The sequence below is a fragment of the Perna viridis genome, chromosome 6 (genome assembly GCF_037379345.1).
Source record: "Perna viridis isolate PV_CMFRI_1.1 ecotype Kerala chromosome 6, ASM3737934v1, whole genome shotgun sequence".
NCBI classification, from domain to species: Eukaryota; Metazoa; Mollusca; class Bivalvia; order Mytilida; family Mytilidae; genus Perna; species Perna viridis.
The window spans coordinates 40187142-40203101 of record NC_142450.1 but is presented as its reverse complement, the minus strand read 5'-3'; the positions used below and the strand labels follow the sequence as shown (position 1 = coordinate 40203101).

Here is a 15960-nt window from a genome sequence, read left to right as displayed (position 1 = left end):
GACAGCAGAGAACGCTTGCCCTGCGGTGCATCTGGTCCATGCTCCCAGTTTTTAGTGGAGTCCGAGTTGCTAATTTGCTTTTGTTGCTTTGTGTGTATGATTTTAGTTACTTTGTGTTCTTTGTTGTGTATGTATGTTTTCCATTTCTGGTCTTTGTCCCTGGATTGCATTCTTTTCGTTACCGCTGTAATCTTGGTTCCCTTGATTACTCAAAAAAATGTAACACTTACTTTTAATCAGAAAAATGAAACATAACGAAGCATGCATATCTGAGTTGGTAGTGTTATTTAATTATAAAAATGCAAATAAAAACGTTTACATGTTATTGTCATAAACACAATCGTCTGTGTCTTCTTGTGTCACATCTGTCTCTGAGGGAAAGTTTTCAACTACAACTACTTCCGGTTGCTTTGTTTTTGCTGAACCAGTACTACATGCTGCAACACTCTGGTATTCATCTTCATATGCCTCGTTTATATGACCTTGACTTCTCGGAATATCTACAATGTCAGAAGGCAGCACGTATGTCGGGTCTTCGTATGTAACTGATCCATCATGCTGTTCTTCACATTGTTCATTTACTGATTTGTTAACCTTTTTCTGTCTGGATTGTCTTCTCCTGAAAAGAGTTCAAGTATTCTGTTAGATATTAAACTACTGCATGCATTATTATCAGAAAACTAAATACTATATAAAAAGTAATCATAGTTACTAAAACAACGGACTCGCATTTTAATAAAGTATGTAACTGTGGTGACTACTAAAAACAATAGAGGATATTAACTGAAACTCCGAGAATGTCCAAACCAAGGATCACTTTTGGGACCTTTACTTTTTTATCATTTATATACGATCATCGAGTCTGAAATTGAGAATTTAAGCTCAAGACTTTTCTTACTCGCAAAAATGCGAAAAAAATATGTAGATAAGAAATGTTAAATTTATTTTACAACTAAGGGTGTTTTTTTACGTCCTAGACTACTCTTACGAGTCTATATATAAATAAGAAATATTAAATTTATTTTACAACTAAGTGTGTTTTTTTAACGTCCTAGACTACTCTGACGAGTCTCACTCGGACAGTGATATTTTTATTTCTTTATTATAACAGTACTATTTGGGGAAACTGCAATGATGATGGAATCAACTTAATAAGTAGACTGCAAAAAAGGGCTGCAGGAATTATTCTTGAAGCTCTATTTCTAACACAATCAAAGGAATTATTTGTTACCTAAACAGCTAAGAGTCAGGGATAACATATATATATATATATATATATATATATATATATATATATATATATATATATATATATATATATATATATATATATATATATATAATCGGAAATCACATTTAATGTTTAGAAAATGGAAGGAAAGATAACCAGTTGTATTTAAATTTGTATCCGGATTTTCACCATCGAAAATGTTAGATCGTCTGTATGAAAATTGGTTGACTTGTGTGTTTTAGCGCAATTTTATTTTAAGCACGAACACTGAAAGTTCACTTAGATATTTATATTCAAGTTTTCCCGAATATTCTAGTAATTTAATTTGAAATTTATGTCCAATTATGATATCGCCAAAAGTGCCTCTTAAATGTATGTCAATCTTAAATGACTAATAAAAAGTATAATATGACGCAATCGACACTTACCTTCTGGTGTACATGAAAAATATCGTGATTGAGCACAGCCCAATAATTCCAGCTCCAGCCCCTCCAATAATGTAGGCAAGAATATTTCCTAAAAAATACAGTGAAATGTAATACACTTGTAAGTTATAAATCAGTTCGCACATTACTTTACATTAACATTGTAGCCTTTAAAAATAAAGATGAAGTTAGCTTTCTTAAAAAGTATTTCTACAGTTAACAAAGATGCAGATATTTCTTGACGGATATAATATTGTACTGGTAGTACCTTCTTGAAGAGGGTCTTTTCTCTGAGCACTCCCTTGATCCGTCATGGCTAATTTTGATCCTTTACCAATAAACTCAACTGTATTTGGTAGTTTTCTTTCGACCTGAATACCATTTGTTGAATCTTTATTTCCGTACAATTCGCCAACTTGTCTTGCAGGCTGTACTCGCTGGCTTTGATCGGTGCCTGATAATAGATCTGAACCTACCGGTTGTTTAGATTGTACTGGCGGCCAAGGAATGAAATCATTTTTCACAGGCTTTGGATTGGTCCAAGGGATGAAGCCTGGTTGTCTCTCAACCTGATTATTAGGCAAACCGCTGTTTATTTCAGGAGACGGTTTCACATTGTTCGTCGAAGTTTTTGAGGGGGTGACAGTTATACCGAGTACTTCGGCTGAGGGAGAGTTTTGAATTCTAGGATCACGGGGACTTTGTTGAGTTGGATTTGAAGAAGAAACTTTTACTGGATCACGTGGAACTTGTCCAGGGTAATTTGTATGAGGTATACTAGGCCAGTTGTGACTTGGTTGCCACTGGGCACCCTGACTAGTTTGTCCACTCCAGACATTTTGAGACAGATGGTTCCAATTTCTTCCTCCAAAATGATTGAACTGAGATGGATTCGGCCAACCCGGACCTCCTTGACGTCCGATATTTTCTGTCTCCGTTAAGTCGTCCATCTCAAACTGAGAATTCATGTTTCCTTCTTCAGCTGACTGCATTGGCCCTTGGCTCCGATGTGGATGTTCAAGTAATGGTCCATTTCTACCAAAAACGGGGTTTGGCTGAAGTGGCCACATTGATTGTTGGTTATTGATGGTAAAAGTTCCTCCGGATTTTATAGGACCGCAGTGCATACTTATTTCTGCTCCTACCTCCAGTGGTGGAACTAAAATATTGAAAGAGAGCAAGTAGCCTTTGAATAATCCCAACTAAGATTGTCAGAGATCAATTTCAAATGTAATATAGGGTAGATTTGATTCAGGTTTGATATAGAATTTTTTTATATAGACATATTATCTAGTAGACATTTAAAAAAAAAGTCAAGTCAGATTACACTTACCCCTGAATTTCATGAGGAACCCGTCATCAGTTGAACCCCTTCGGTTTTCGTATGTAAACCGAACGGACCCTCTGAACATCTGATTACTAACAGTTCTTTGGCCACACACTTCCACCGCTTTGTCCACTGTCGTCTGATTCGGGGATAATTTGCTTTCAGTCAAAACATGATTTCCGGAACACTGGTTACCAGGAGCGAAGATGTCCGAGTGGATATAATCTGCAATGATCTGCTCGGTGTATCTAGAGTTAATTATGCATTCACATACTTTCCAGGATGTCTGTGGAGTTGGACCCTTGAAGACATTTGGTGATACTACATAAACAGAAGTGTCCAATACGGTTCTTGTTGTTTCACCACAGATATCAAACATGGAAGTTTCTAAAATATAATGCAAACAGCATCCAGAATTATGATAACCATAGGGATTTCATTATAAGACAAACTTTTTTATTTAAGAATATATCACCTGAATTGTAATATCAATAATTTGTATATAGAAAGAATGTTGCTGGATATATTTTTATACTAATACTGCATTCAATCTTAAATTACAACCGATAAGAAGAATCAATATACATGTAACGTCAATATAACGATTACGTTACCCATTAAATATTACACACACATCCCTTCTCTGCTACTTTAACTTTGCCATTACCTAAAACACATTCATATTCCACATGAATAAAATCACTCCTAACATTGCACTTTTCCAACCATGTTGAATACATCTGAACAAAGCACGAGGGTCTTCCGTCACATTGTGATGCTATTGTTATGTCAGAGTATACTTCCTTATCACATGATTGGTCTGGGTTTGAACAGCTTCTAAAGTTCCCATATCCCTGGATAATCCTTGTTACTAAGATTTTTGTGTTTGGTTTATTTAAACAAGACAATGATCCTCTCATGAGACTGTTCCCTCCCTCGAATTCCTCTGAGGAACCTAGTCCTCCACCATCTCCGTTCTGTGTCAAACAGGCATAGCGGGTCAGACCGTCTGCAAAGATATTCATAGATTAATATAAACAAAAATACACTTCTATAAAGCACTTCATTAAGAAGTGTATTGGGGTTTTTTTCTCACATTTGAGATAATAATTATTGAAAGCTTTTGTTCGCATGAACAAATGTGCATGTTATAAGCAGAGATTGATCAGTGTGAAGGGGTTCTAGGTTGTAATTTGCTTATTTTTGGCAGACGATCAGCATTGCATTGGATACAAATTATGCTCCGCTTCTCACTGGCATATTCCTTAATTCCTATACCCTTTTTTGGCTGACTTCATGGCTGGTCTGATCCAAAAGATGGAACAGTAAATAAAAATAAATCAGTCTGTTTGTTGTTTAGCCAGATCCTTTGATCTGATCTAATTTTTCACTATAAAGATGAAGCACTGTCTTTATACAACCATTTTATACATCGCACCTACACCTAAAAACTTAGATAAAGGACAATGTGAAGTCAGCCTCATATTCCGAGCTACACATAGAGATCGATGGAAAGAAGAAGCTCAAACGGTGATTTCCCATTCCGTATTGTCAACTATCTTTTCGTCTGTGGCAGCATTCTTTCAGCACATGCGTATGGAATTTTCATATCACAATTCATACGTACGCGTTATGCCAGAGCTTCTTGTAACTATGCAGTCTTTTTTTTTGTACCGGGCTACACTTAATTAGGCTTCTGGAACATGGTTATGTTGCAGCAAGATTGAAGTCATCACTACAGAAGTTTCATGTCGTCATCATGAACTCGTTGATCGTTATGTTGTATCCATCTGCGTCATGAGAACCGATTTGTTCACCGTGTCATAGTTTTTTCCCTGCTGTCGTCTTCCCCGGACGTGATATTTTGTTATCTACTCGGCGGGTGCTTCTAGAAGAGCAGAGGATGCTTACTCTGCCGGTGCACCTGGTCTGTGCGTCCAGTATTCAGTTGAGTCTGGGTTACTCATTTACTTTTTTTCGAGTTTTATATGTGTTATTTGGTCATTTCATGTTATTTGTTGTGTGTGTATTTGTTTTTACTGTCTAGTCTTTATCCATGAGGCGTATTTTTTTGCAATTTTCGCTTGAATTTTTGTTCCCTTGATTAATTTTCAATGCCTTCCTCGCCACACCTATAGATTCGCAACTGAGTATTATTGTAGAATCTGGTATTTCTAATAGATTTATTTCATTGATTCAATTTCTGCGTTCGAGTGATTTCAAGTAAATGTTTTAGTTATTAAAAATAAATCACTGTAGGGTTGTCATCGGTGACAATATTTTAGTCGGATGACGTACGGGACGTAACTCTACTTTTCATTTACCATTGCAGTGTCATGAAAATTGCGGTTTGCGTAAAATTATAATAACGTCATGTTTATAAATAAGTATAAAAATCTCCCTGTTCTGTATTAGATTTTCATTGTGAATATGTTGTTTTTTTAAGTAGAATTACTTTACTGGTTTCCACTTTTGTGCTTTGGGTTTGGTCTTTAAACTCAATTGTCTATATAAGACTTGACTTAAGATTTAATCTTCATTGTTCATTGAGCAGTCATATATTTTATTTTGATTATGCCTAGAGAATTTGTGTCAAACAAACTCAGCAAATACCAAATAAAACAACAAAGCAAACTTACTAAACTTAGTTTAAACATGTATATGTGTATGGTACTGTTGATGTTTAGATCAAAAAAATTATAATTGTCCATAAATTTGCATGCTCCTTGATGGCCCTTAACTGGATAATAAAATGTTCTTTTGTTCTTCATATCGGCCTTGTCGGGTATTATTCATAATTTGTGGTTCGACCAGATAGCAGTAACAAGGTACTTAGGTGCTAAACAAAAGATGGCATTTACTTAATTATTCAATGAAATTCTAACAGACAAACAAAAAGTTGGTACCACAATAGGTATTTAGGTTCTAAGTGTTTGGTGCCATACAAGAGCCATGCAATCACAAATTTGATTTAATACAAAGATCTGTTTAACACATAATATAAGTGTCATGTGTTAAACAGATCTTTGTATTAAATACAGGAAATACTAAATTAAATTTATAATGTTTACCTAAAATAATCAACTCGAGTTTAAAACGTGTGTTTTTTGTTTTTTTTTTAAGTTGAAAATACCAGTATTTTGTTTAATTTAACCGAGTGTTATACATTTTTTAAATTATTTTGAATTGTTTTCTTACAGCTGCATATCGTTCTGTTAATGTTTAACAATTAATTAATTAAAGTTACCTACCACAATAAACAAAACAAATAATAAGCACTATAATGTTCAGCATAATGTAGATCCGATTTAAGCCATTCTCAAAAATAAACTGATTAACTTATCCATTTTTACATTGTCTGGTCTGAAAAACCACAAAGTTTCAATACTTCAACAAAATCCAATCAAACAATGGGCTATTGAAAATATTGACGAAATAAATGTATATTTCATACATGCTGTCTAATTAATGCTTACATATTTTTAATAATGTGATAATATTGCCGGAAGCAGAACATCTATTGCGTCAAATATGTCAATCGCCATAAAAATTTAACAATTACAGTATATGCAGGTTTCTGTATTGTAATATAATAAAAAAAATGTATCTAGATAATTTAAAGAAAGTGACATTTTTATGGTTTTCCCATCCGAACTCTTAGTGCAGAAGTATACGTTATAACTAAATTAAATTAAATCAAATTAAATTTGTAGAAAAAGCCACCTTCAAAAACAGGTACATAAGTTGCTAATTTGAAATGAATTTTGAGTTTGAAGACAAGTACGTCGGGATCTTTATAAGTACTACGGGGATTCGCGGGAGTTAAAGGTTAAGTTCTGAATAGATATGAATTTCAAGTTTCTTCAGTTAATTTAAGATTTCATTAGCCTAATATTTGGCCTTGTTTACTTTTCTAAATTGGTTGTACTGATGTACCTATAGTTATGAAACACAAAAACATCTTAAAAAACTTTGAAAGGTTACCTTGTTGTTTTACTACTCAGACACGGATCCAGAAATTTAAATTGAAAGGAAGGGGTGTCAGTCAGGTTCTTCTGAAAAAAAGGTAGTGCTAGGATACTATTTGCCATTCTCTGTCAATTTTACAAATGAAAATGACAAATTTTCCAATAAAAAGGGGGTGTCAATCCCCTGCACCCCTCTCGATCCATCACTGCTGTTTGACCTTAAATAAGAGTTAAATATAATTAACCTCTGTGAGGAGCTAACGCAAATACAGCTAAAATATGAATAATGGACTAAAACTAATCATATTTAAATTGTAAAAAGGGCACTAAAAACAAATGGAATACACATAAATGTTGATAAATGGTAAAAAGGTAGGCCTGAATTTTCTACATTGCGTCCTTCGTAAGGAGGCGAGAAAAGAACCGAGACGATATAAAATCAACTGACCTTATAAACAGGCTGTTACAGTTCAAAATTAAGTTAACATTGCTTTGAACATACAGTAGACAAAGTTTTCAAACCGTACGATTTGTGTTTTAACTATCTATATCTGAATCGTAAAATAGAAAAAAAAACAGATATACGAGGACACCGCCAATATTAAAAGGTGTGATTTGTCAATTGTTCTACATTGATGATGTATATGTTACAGTAACTGGTGCATAAAGTAAAAATTCGAAATACGTCTCAACTATAATCCAAATGTAGACGACTTAACAATGTCCGTGCTTGCAGTCTACTTGATAGTAACACTTAAAGTGAAAAGTCCTAAAGGATATGATTCACCCTACTTAGGAAAAACTTATACGACATACGTATAATAATATACTTTCAGAAAATACATATTATCTTTCAGTCTGTTGGATTGTTTAATTGTGAGCCGTATAACTTATACTAAGTAAACAGTCCATAATACGAAGTCTAAATTTAGTTTAAATGGAATTTCGTCTTCACAGGACCGATAACCCTGCAACGTACTTCCCGATTAAGTAAAGTACTTCCTATTGAAAAAAGAATGTTTTGCTACATAATTCAGTTACAGTATCAGGGTTTGCATTAAGGTAAGTGATTCCTTTGTCTACCTACAGCTTTACTGCTGTCGAGTAAAAAGTGTTTCCCCTAGTTATTTAATGTTGTTTAATGGACAGGATTGAGGAACTTGAAAGTAGTCAGGTATAGTTTCGTGTTGAATCGGGCTTATCGTATAAAAGGCGGTCAACATCAAAACATGTCTTTCACTAGTTCATTCACCGTATACATCTTCATGACAGCTAATATCACCGATAGACACACTGATTGTACACAGTAACGAAAATAACAGGAATCACGACTGGCACCCCTCCTTTTCAAGGTGTCAGGATCCGGCCCCTGGACTTGTATAATTATGTTTGTTTTCCCCACCTATTCACATATAATGGTACCTATTCCAGTGGCTTATAATGGGATTCGAAGTCTCTTGAAGAAAAAAGAATAAAAAATCGCAATTTGTCAGTGAGAAATAATGTTTTAGTACATCAATTTTATTCTTTTGAAAAAAATAAGTGAAACTACATGTTTCTATTACTTGTCAAATAATGTACCGATTTAAGGACATACATACAACCTACTTATATCTCATATTAGAGCATTTGAAATCAAATCTGTGAATATCATTTAGAAATATTGAAATGTATTTATTTACTAATCATTTGCCTATCTGTAGCCGGAATCGCAATGGCAAGGGTATAAGCCTGACCACATCTGGATTAACAATGACCAACTTAACTACAGCATCCCTTACACCAGTAACTGATGACCTCACTACCAACGACTTTATTCCGACTACATACACTATAAATGAAACTGAAAAAGAGAAAGATGAAGGTATCCCGAATTTTTTAATAATACACATTTAGGAAAAAGAGAAAGATGAAGCTAAATACAAATTTTATTTATAATACACATTTATACATTGAAGTTGTAAAACAGTTCATTTTAACAGACAAGAAAAATAATCTACCATCAACAAAATTAATCATAAAAATAACCGGTATGCACCATAATGGATGATACATCAATGAAGTTGGCAATTGAAAAAGCAGGACCAGAATACATGAATAAGAAGAGCAATAGTTCTATTTCAAATTCGAAGAAGAAAATGTCGGGACAGACACAGTCAATGAAACGAAACAAAAACTACTGAAAATATTTAAATGGGATTTCCATGTATACATGACTACTAGTATGTTAAACAAAATTTTAAAGCTAAAATTGATGAAATGATGTACAAAGACACAGGCTGAACATTTATCAAATGCATGGGCATGCAGATCGACGTCGAACAAAATGCATGTAATGGTAAAGTATAATGTCATGCTTGTTCCTTAAAGTAAATAAATCAAAATGGGAGAAACGGTGAGGATCTATAATTATGATACTTTTTGTACTATTTTAGGAGATGGTATGCCAGGAGGTGCAATGGCTGCAATGATTATAGGGATAATAGCTGGGATAGTCATCATAGTGTTTGTAGCTTTTTTTGTCATGTGAGTATATTGCTAGAGTCCTGTTGCAGGTTGGACACGTGTTTGTGGTTTGACTCGCGGACATTGGTGGTACAAACTAATGTTTGCATATGCGGAACAACTTTACAAGACATATTAACTAGCCCGTATTTAAAAGAGCGCGTGTTATGATCACATGAATGCGTTAATTTCATCAAATGTACAATGTTTTGATACTTATTCAATACGCTCTGTTTCCCACTTTTTAGCTCACATTGCCAAAGGACCATGTGGGCTATTGCCATCACTTCTCGTCCGTCGTTGTCTGTAAACTTATCTTCAAACATCGTCTTCTCTGAAACTACTTGACAGATTTATATGAAAGTAAGCACGAATATACTATATGTTCCATATAGTATCCTGCACGAAAATTGCGTTTGGGTTTCGCTCCATTATTAAAAAAATGCCACTATTAATGTGTATCTCAAAAACTTTGAGATATGGAGATAACTGTCTTCATTACAAATGTTTTCTAGGTATTTAACAAAAATTTGATGATTTTTATCGCTTGATTTCCGGTGGATTAAACTTCATTTATGAAAATAACAGATTTTTAAACACTTGTTAAGTTTATTCACATTTGCGGTGGTTTTCAACGTGTCAGATGCTAGAGTTAGGATGGCAACAATCAGAAAATAGCTTGCCAGACAACCTCTGGCACTGCTGGAGTAGTATAGGTGATAAATATAACCTGATTTTCAGTGTCTCAAACGTAGCAACACATGACCCTAGCTACTTGTTGTAACTATAAGAATGGAAGGATCATATTTCGGTTTAATACAACAGTCTCGAACTGGAAACTGAAATTTAAAAAAAAAACTTTTTTTATGTAAATGCAAACCTTTCAAGTCAATATCTCAAACGACTGTCACAAAAAATTCTACCATCCGAAAATAATATGAAAAAAATCAATATAAACAATTCCAAAACTTATCAAATTAACTGGGTGGTACGGACTGGCAGATGGACACACACATATATATCTAAACGGTAACTAAACTATCCTAATTCCGGTTATCTCTTCCAGATCAAGATACAGGAAAAAACAAAAAGAGAAAACAGCAGTGTACAAGCATACAGTAGATAAGCTTAATCTAAACAAATGCCCCTCCCCGAGTGAGTTAGAAGGGGCTGAGATAAGACCTCCTAATCGAAAAAAGGGCAAGGGCAAGAAACCAGAAATTGAAAACGATTTACAATTTTCAGATAAACACTATGTGAATGAAAAATTTTCAGATCCTAAGTATGAAAATGTTAACAATTCAAATCAACCAATATATTTAGAACCAAAACAAGGGGGTACATTAACGTACCATACAGCGGATCGTGCGCATGGCGAGACTGAATACTATGTTGTTGATAATGAGAAATCCACCCCTTCTTTACCATCTCGAGAAGATACAAACGCTCACGTGGCTGCCAAAAATGGAAAAGTCAGCAAAGGTCCACCAAAGCCAAAAACAGCTAAAGGTGCTGCCAAATCAGACACCAAAGAAACAAAATCAAAGGAATCCAAGAGTTCAAGTAGGGATAGTGATTCTGAACCTGAACATTCAGCAAAGGATTATGTTAATATGAAGGACCAAAACATCAAACCACCAGAGGGTAGGGTTAGACGGCCAAAAGCAACGCCTCAACAAACTTTAAATGTAAAACAAGACGATGTTTACGAAAACGAGGAAATTCCCAAATCACCTAGGACTAAAACTACCAAAAGGTGACATGACCTTTTCTGTGACAGATGTGTTTCTATTGATAGTTGTATACGGGTTAACAACGATTGACTGTTTTCAATCTTCGCGACATGACCAAAGAATAATGTCAGGTAACAGACTGCCTGACTTAGTATTGTACTTTGGCTATGGGGCTTGCTGTTTCATGCAGCTATCCGCCACAGTTACCCTTGTGTTCTAAGTATAAAATAGTGCAGTTTTTTTTAAATATGGTCGACACAGGGTTGTTGCTTAATGTACACGTTTTAAATGAAGTTACTATTTAAGTTTCGGCATTTTGTTTAAGTCATCAACCCAAGATTGTTTCGTTCACTCGGAATAATTTTGTGAACAGGTAGTCATCGAGGTCATCGTGAGTAGATTTATAAATTAAATTATGCTAATTATTTTCCGTTTTAATACTAAATATGAAATTAAATTTGTGATTTATTGGTAACAAAACACGCATGTAACACAGGCACGAGATAAATGTCATCCCTCGGGACAGAATGCCCTCGATATGGATTTAGCCGTGCATTATTTACTATATATTGTCCACTTAACAGAATTATAACCTAATAATGTTGCACTAATGCAAATATAAATTGAGATTCATAACTTCCTGATTTAACGGGGCAACTCAAGCATGCACACCTAAGTTGCTGTATAGCTCACTTGCTCGTTATTGATATGACATACTACTCAGGACATTTTTCCTATAAATGATTTGTTATCCATGACATCTTGAATTTTAAGCTATATTTGCACTAATGAAATTTTATTATATAATAGTTGTTTCAGTAGTATTCGCATGGTGCTATACAATAAACAAGAACACAGCTTCCTTTAAAGACATTTCCCAGACGTCTTCCATTCTTTTGTGATAACCCTTGAATAATCTAATAGTATTACACTTTTTAACATTGAGAAAGACCATTTATAGATACCAAACTATGAAGTTTTAAATTCACATAATGCTCCTATTTACAAGTTAGCGTATCCTACTTAGCTTTGGTGTGTCGATACCATTTTTAACTTTTTTACGAGAAATGTTTTAATTTTATATTCACATTGGGGAAGGGATTGAACAAGGCAATTCAGAGCCGATGAATTATGTCTCGAATAATCAACTTTGTCTTCAGTAATGTTCTAATACAATACGTTACCTCCTATTCCTCCTAATGTTGGTCCGCAAGTCGGGAAATTTTTTTCGGTGGATAAAGAATTGACCTCAATCACGTGGTGCACTCTAGATAATCCGCAGGTTTTTTTTTCAAGTGTGCATCATGGAGCATTGAAGTTGTCACATAGACGAAATAATTTAATTCAACGAGTATATAATTAAAAAAAGGTTGATGACGTCACCGTCACATTGCAAATTTTCCATGGACAAAAAATATCTAATCAAAAAGCTTGTTACTTATGAAATTAACTGACTGAACTGCATGTAGTCTGTATTTTGTATAACATTGACATTACTATTTAGGCAAAAAAAAATAGTCATGTTTCCTGATACCAGCAAGAAAACAGGTTATGTAGGTGGGGAAATTATTTTCTAGAGTTTAACAGTGCTTGAGCCGAACTGGCCATAAAATGTTTAGGAAAGGGACACAAAATAGGCTAGATAGGGTAGCAGGAAACAGACATTTTATTTTGCCTTACCGGAATTGTTTTATGATGCATCTATAATATGTAGTACCAGTGGAGTATATGTATGGTCATCGCACAAAATTATAGTTGAAGTGATGATAAGATTGTGTTTAGATCAAATATGTGGATTTTATCATCTAGCACGTTGTAACAAAAAAAAACTGATCTAACCGGTGATCTTAGTATCCACTGTCATAAAATCTGTTGTGTACTGTTCGTGTGAAAAAATATTACTTGTATACTTTGAACAGAATGGTGACTTTAATGAAAGTGAGAAATTATGTTGATTACGTTTGATATTGTTCATTGAATGCCACTAGAACACCAAAACAAATATCAACAAAATCGAATCGGAAATGCTCATGTAATTTTCATTATTCTCTGTTCTCTAGGAACGCACGTCTCAAAAATTAAAAAATCGCTCCATTTTATGTGTCTGTGATCACGCACATATTTGATGACACCATGTATACATTTTGCAAACGAACCGAAGTCAGCAGCTCATTCATTAAATCCTAAATCTTGTGTACAATTTATAATTTGATAAGTGGGTTTTTATTTGTTATTTCATATTACTGTTTGATGAAGGTGCCATAAATTGTATTATTATATTGATCCTAGAGGTCAGATTCTCAGAGAAGTCGTATTGGACATTGGCATTGCCTCAACCAAATACGACTGTCATCGAACCTACTTTTATATAATGTACAAGAGAAATATAAAAAAAAATACATTATACAATCCTTTAATTAGACGTGCATTGTATTGACATAGATGTGGATGCAGTTTTATGAAGCGTATTTCTAGCGTCGTTCATAACAAAAACGTTGATGTATCATGTATCTATCTAGTATGAAAGGAATTGTATTGAAAATTCTTTATGATATACATATGTTCGGTATTTTGTGACTATTTATATAGTGTTGTAGTCTTTAAACAAATTTCTATGTTTTTTTTCTCGAAAGTTATATTATGAATTAAATGTGAAAGTATGTTGTTGTATTAATTGACCATGCAAATTATAGAAACCCAATTTTTTTATAGTGGTCGAACATTTGCTCCGGGAGATATTGTCATCATAGCACATAGTTACAGCATAAAAGTATATTTTATGAAGAAAAAATTACATTTTATTCGGATTAGTGTTCGGTTATTTTGTGGTTACCCTTTTTCATTACAACCGCTTTGACATTTGGCAATGTAAAGAAACGAAAACAGGTTAGTTTATTACACGAGGTCAATGATGGCCAATGACTATCTGTAAGGGTAAGAGCCTTTCTTAATAGGTGCAGTTGGTACATCTGCCTGAAAATTGATTAGACCAGAAACCCAATCTTTTAAAATATCTTCCGATTAGATTTTTAATAAGAGCTTGTCCTTTGTAGATCTGTAATGAGGGCGCTATATAAATCACCATAACCTTAGTTACCTGCTGAGAGGTTACCTGTTAACACGTGGCTGCCTACAAATCAAGCGGTGAGGCTGATTAGAAGTAGCCTTCTTCAACCTCTTGGAGGAACTATCATTAAAAAATACAGGAAGTGTTTTCTCTGATAAGATTATTTATAAATAGAACACTTATTTTTGAAGGTCATTTAAGTATTTACGATAGAACGTTGAGGAGCCGTCAATATTTTCTTTTTGATGCATTATGAATTAATGGAAATTCTATTAATTATTGGTAGCTGTTGATGAGAGTAAGGGAGATAAGGCATGGGATTTGTTTACGTTACCGCTTACTGTGTGATAAAACCGTAGAGCAAGGAACATTCTATTACATAACACTGAGAGAATTATCTAATTACGGCAGAAAAGTCGTCTGATTTTGTACTTGGGCAAAACGTGCTTTGGGAATTAAAACAGTCAGTTCTGGTAAGTGCAAACATTTTAAAACTTTAAATTTGTTCGACAGCTAGTTGTGTGGAATGTGCTTTTGATTTTTTGACAGGTCTATATAAAACAGAATATATATATAATAGTGGTCTAGGGCGCTGGACTTTGTGCAGGAGGTGTTGCCATAGATGTCACAGCGGTACGAGTTCGAGTCCCGCGGAGGGAACGACCAAAAATTTGCATCGCAAATTTGACAGTTCTAACATCGTTGGGAATTTTTCAGACCTTTCTATATATATATATATATATATATATATATATATATATATATATATATATATATATATATATATATATATATATATATACAACGTCTCAGAATGTGACGACTCTATATGCTTCACTGCTCCATCGGATCAAATTGATACAGGGAAGATATATAAACGTGTCACAACAAATCAATATTATATAACGTCTCAGAATGTGACGACTCTATTTGCTACACTGCTCCATCGGATCAAATTGATACATACATATATATATATAGATAGATAGATAGATAGATAAGGTTCTGAAAAATTCCCAACGATTTTAGAACTGTCAAATTTGCGATGCAAATTTTTGGTCGTTCCCTCCGCTGGACTCTCGAACTCGTACCTCTGTGACATCTGTGGCAACACCGCCTGCACAAAGTCCATCGCCCTAGATCACTCGGTCAGCTAGACTATATGTACCTGCTCGCTTTCTGTCACGCATAGACGTACTGAAGAAGCCAATGAAGCAGTTGGGTTGATGATTTTTTTTAAAGTAAAATTTCTTGAACAAACATATTTTTGTCCATGCAACACTGTCAGAACTTGTTAGGGTACATATCAGCCAGAAGCCGATCATGTACACAATAAGGTTTGCATTAGTGATACATGATATAGGTTATAACCTCCCTCTGCTGTGGAACATAAAAATCGTGCGGTATATATAAACTAACGTAAACCACTGCTTGGATACCTGTAATCATCATTGCTTGCTACTTCTAAAGCCCTAAATGAAGATATTAACACCAGTGTGTTGGCTAATTTATGTTAGTGACGATTTGTACATTACCGATATCACTGCAACCTCAAATGTCCTACAGAAAATATATTGGAAATGACAGCAGCTACTTAAGACTGAGAAAATATGTGTGTATTATAGTATAACATTTCGCAATCATCGTGTAATTAATGTTATTTATAACGATGATAAACAACTTTCGTCCACCATCCACTGACTG

At 34.2% G+C, this 15960-nt stretch overlaps 2 protein-coding genes across 7 annotated transcripts in view; one reads left to right on the top strand and one right to left on the bottom strand.

Moving 5' to 3' along the window:
- Positions 1 to 268: 268 nt before the first annotated feature.
- Positions 269 to 7709, bottom strand: LOC148614940 (uncharacterized). 5 transcript variants are annotated; one of them, XM_088589482.1, is made up of 8 exons: positions 7400 to 7709; positions 6968 to 7169; positions 6235 to 6346; positions 3651 to 3992; positions 2990 to 3370; positions 1925 to 2815; positions 1660 to 1747; positions 269 to 619 (listed from the first exon to the last, which is right to left on the bottom strand). In XM_088589482.1, exons 3-8 carry the CDS (start codon positions 6275 to 6277, stop codon positions 316 to 318), a joined length of 2049 nt encoding a protein of 682 aa, XP_088445608.1. In that variant the 5' UTR covers positions 6278 to 6346; positions 6968 to 7169; positions 7400 to 7709; the 3' UTR covers positions 269 to 315. The 5 variants fall into 5 exon arrangements, with proteins under 5 accessions (XP_088445608.1, XP_088445609.1, XP_088445610.1 ...); XM_088589483.1 differs by having other exon boundaries at positions 6968 to 7038; XM_088589484.1 differs by lacking the exon at positions 6235 to 6346.
- A 1065-nt stretch (positions 7710 to 8774) lies between these two features.
- Positions 8775 to 15960, top strand: part of LOC148614939 (uncharacterized) — a 30826-nt gene continuing 23640 nt past the window's right edge. The window contains exons 1-3 of one of the 2 annotated variants that reach the window (XM_088589486.1): positions 8775 to 8815; positions 9387 to 9477; positions 14243 to 14729. The gene's annotated coding sequence lies outside the window, so the exon portion shown is untranslated. The remainder of the gene's footprint in view (positions 8816 to 9386; positions 9478 to 14242; positions 14730 to 15960) is intronic. The other variant, XM_088589489.1, reaches the window with a different exon arrangement.